The sequence below is a fragment of the Apus apus genome, chromosome 10 (assembly GCF_020740795.1).
Source record: "Apus apus isolate bApuApu2 chromosome 10, bApuApu2.pri.cur, whole genome shotgun sequence".
NCBI classification, from domain to species: domain Eukaryota; kingdom Metazoa; phylum Chordata; class Aves; order Apodiformes; family Apodidae; genus Apus; species Apus apus.
Genome location: NC_067291.1, coordinates 5,425,641 through 5,428,757, shown reverse-complemented (window position 1 = coordinate 5,428,757; position 3,117 = coordinate 5,425,641). Strand labels below are relative to the sequence as shown.

Below are 3,117 nucleotides of genomic sequence, written 5' to 3'. Positions count from 1 at the left end.
AACAGCCTGAGACACATCACGGAAATCCCGCGGAAGGCGTCAGCTTGATGATACTTAGCACAGTAACCGGTGACACGGACCGGTTACTCCAGACCAGCTCTGTGTGATCCCCCGCCCCGAGCCCGGCCGGCTTGGCGCGCAACCTGCGCCCCGGCGGCTGCCCACCGCGGTCCCCGTCCCCGGCAGCAGGAGAGCGGCGTGGAGGGCAGCTCAGCACCTAGCACACCGGGACTGTGCTCGGGCGCAGACCAGAAGCTCAGCCGCTGCGATGTATTTTAAGGAGTCTCCCACGGCTTTGCACCAACAGGTCCGCGGAACTAGAGCAACGGTCCTGCCTGGGCTGGGGGCGGCGTGGGGGCTGGGGAGGGGGACGGACACTTCTCGGAAGGAAGGAAACTTCTCGGGTGGCTACGGAGGAGCCCCGATCTCTTCTCTCCTCGAAAGAACCTTCGATCGTGGAGAGCGGATTCGGCAAAGAGAAAGTCTCTCGTTGCAGGGAAAAAGGCTCGCCTTAAGTTAGCCAACAATACAAATCAGATAACAATGCAGAACAAACAGAATACCACAGCCAAGCAATTTCCATGTCAAACATCCCACTGCTCAGTACCTCCATTTGTAAGTGTGAATTGCAGACTAAGCTTCCTGCAAAGTCCACAGAGAGGTTAGTGCATACCTCCCCCCCAACCCCCAGCCACCGGGTACCATCGCGCTGCAATTCCGCTGGCGGAGCCTTTTCACCCCTCGCCTTGTCTTCAAATGGAAATGATTCCCATTGGCCCAAGGTGTCCATGTAAATAGGTGTAAATGAAACCAGATTATGCCTTTCTCTCCAGCCCCCTCCTCCCCGTTCCCCTCCCCCTGCTCCCAAGGCGATTGTCATATGATAGCAAAGAAGTGGCACATTAATGAAGCGCCTCTACAGGGGTCTTTTCTGCTCATGTCACCACATAAAACTATCAGATGGTTAGAGGAAGGACATGGAGGCAACTACCTAGCTCATCGCGGGTGCAGAGAAGCAAACAAGCCTCTGCTACAGTCCAGCTGCCGGTGGTGTAAAAGAAGCTGATTCAGCTCGCGGAGGAGAAGGGAAAGAGTGTACAAAAGGATTCCCAAAACACGCGAGTTCGCTGCCTCCTCGGGACTAAACCGGAGCTGAGTGGTCGGGAAAGGAACGAAAGACACGCCGGAGGAGCGGGGTGGGAAAAAGCTCGGACTGCTAGCTGCGTCCCGGATGCGGACTGTCAACTTCCAGCAACTTTAAGGTGGGTATCGCTGCCATGGAGTGGGGTGGCAGATAAAGGGAAAGAATGGGATAGAGAGGGTCTTCCCCTTCTGGCTGAGACCAGAAGGCAAAGCGCAAAGCTACCACTCGAGTAACTTTACGGGCGTGGGCTGCTGCGGTGAGGCCAGGCTGAGCGAGGCCGGAGCTGCAAGATTGGCGCAGAGCTTCTCCTCCCGCCAGCGGCGCAGAGCTCTGGGATGTTATCCCGTGTCCCCATCCCGCCCCAGGAGGGCTGAGATCTGCCGTGTCCTTCTTTCTCTAGCCCGGCCCCGCAGCTACCCGCTGCCCCGGCCGGGTGCCGCTGCAAATCCTCTCGGACTCACCTTTCTCCCCCCACCCCCGACACCCTCCTTGTCCTTCTGCAGATCTCCGCGGGTCCCCTAACGAAGATGCCTCGCCCGGGCAGAAACACGTACAGTGATCAGAAACCTCCCTATTCCTACATCTCGTTGACCGCCATGGCGATCCAGAGCTCCCCGGAGAAGATGCTGCCGCTGAGCGAGATCTACAAGTTCATCATGGACCGCTTTCCCTACTACCGGGAGAACACGCAGCGCTGGCAGAACTCCCTCCGCCACAACCTCTCCTTCAACGACTGCTTCATCAAGATCCCGCGCCGCCCCGACCAACCGGGCAAGGGCAGCTTCTGGGCGCTGCACCCCAGCTGCGGAGACATGTTCGAGAACGGCAGCTTCCTGCGCCGCCGCAAGCGCTTCAAGGTGGTCAAGTCGGACCACCTGGCCCCCAGCAAGCCGGGGGACGCGGCGCAGTACCTGCAGCAGCAGGCGAAGCTGCGGCTCAGCGCGCTGGCGGCCACCGGCACCCACCTACCCCAGATGTCCACGTACAACCTCGGCGTGTCCCAGCCCTCCAGCTTCAAGCACCCCTTCGCCATCGAGAACATCATCGCCAGAGAGTACAAGATGCCCGGGGGCCTCGCCTTTTCCACGATGCAGCCTATGCCGGCCGCCTACCCCCTCCCCAACCAGTTGACTACGGTGGGCAGCTCCATTGGCACGGGCTGGCCCCACATGTACAGCTCCGGCATGATCGACACCGCCACCCCCATCTCCATGGCCAGCAGCGAGTACGGCGCCTACGGCGTGCCCATAAAGCCGCTCTGCCATGGGGGGCAGACTTTGCCGGCCATCCCCGTCCCCATCAAGCCTACCCCCGCCGCGGTGCCGGCCCTTCCCGCCCTGCCCGCGCCCATCCCCACCATCCTCTCGAACTCGCCGCCCTCACTCAGCCCCACGTCCTCGCAAACGGCCACCAGCCAAAGCAGCCCGGCCACCCCCAGCGAGACTCTCACCAGCCCGGCGCCTGCCCTGCACTCCGTGGCAGTACACTGACCTGGGCCGCCCGCACGGACTCCGCCGTTCCCTTTCTCCCAAAGTTTCCTCGGAGCTCTCAACCCTCCCCTGCTCTCTCTCCTTCCGCTTCTTCCCTCCTTCCTCTCTTCTCTTTTCCTCGAAAGCAGAGACAACTCCCCGCGGGAAACTGAGGTTTGCCGCTCGCGTGAGCTGCCTTCATGCTTCGCCCCTTCAGCTGTGCCCTCCTTCGCGTCTCGGCTTCTTTCCTGGTTCTGAACTTTGTTTTCCTCCCTCCTGAGGCAAAACGAACCGACCCAGTCCGCCCCCCTCCCCGCGCGTTAGGAACTGCCATATGCATCACTAGTTTTCCAAAAGTACTTCAGGCATTTTCGATTTGCCGGAGGCCAGGCAAGCCTGGCCCGGCGATGTCTCTTTCCCTTCCTTTGTCTGGGGAAGAGCAGGGGTTTATACAGGACCGCTCTTTAAAACCATAACCGGTGTGAAATGGCTGCAGCCTCACTG

The 3,117-nt window shown here is 60.3% G+C and overlaps 1 protein-coding gene across 1 annotated transcript; it reads left to right on the top strand.

Moving 5' to 3' along the window:
- The first annotated feature begins 1,063 nt into the window (after nt 1-1,063).
- On the top strand, nt 1,064-2,648 carry FOXB1 (forkhead box B1). Its single transcript, XM_051628353.1, has 2 exons — nt 1,064-1,262; nt 1,648-2,648. The coding sequence occupies exon 2, from the start codon at nt 1,672-1,674 to the stop codon at nt 2,632-2,634; it is 963 nt and encodes a 320-aa protein (XP_051484313.1). The 5' UTR covers nt 1,064-1,262; nt 1,648-1,671; the 3' UTR covers nt 2,635-2,648.
- The last annotated feature ends 469 nt before the right edge of the window (nt 2,649-3,117 follow it).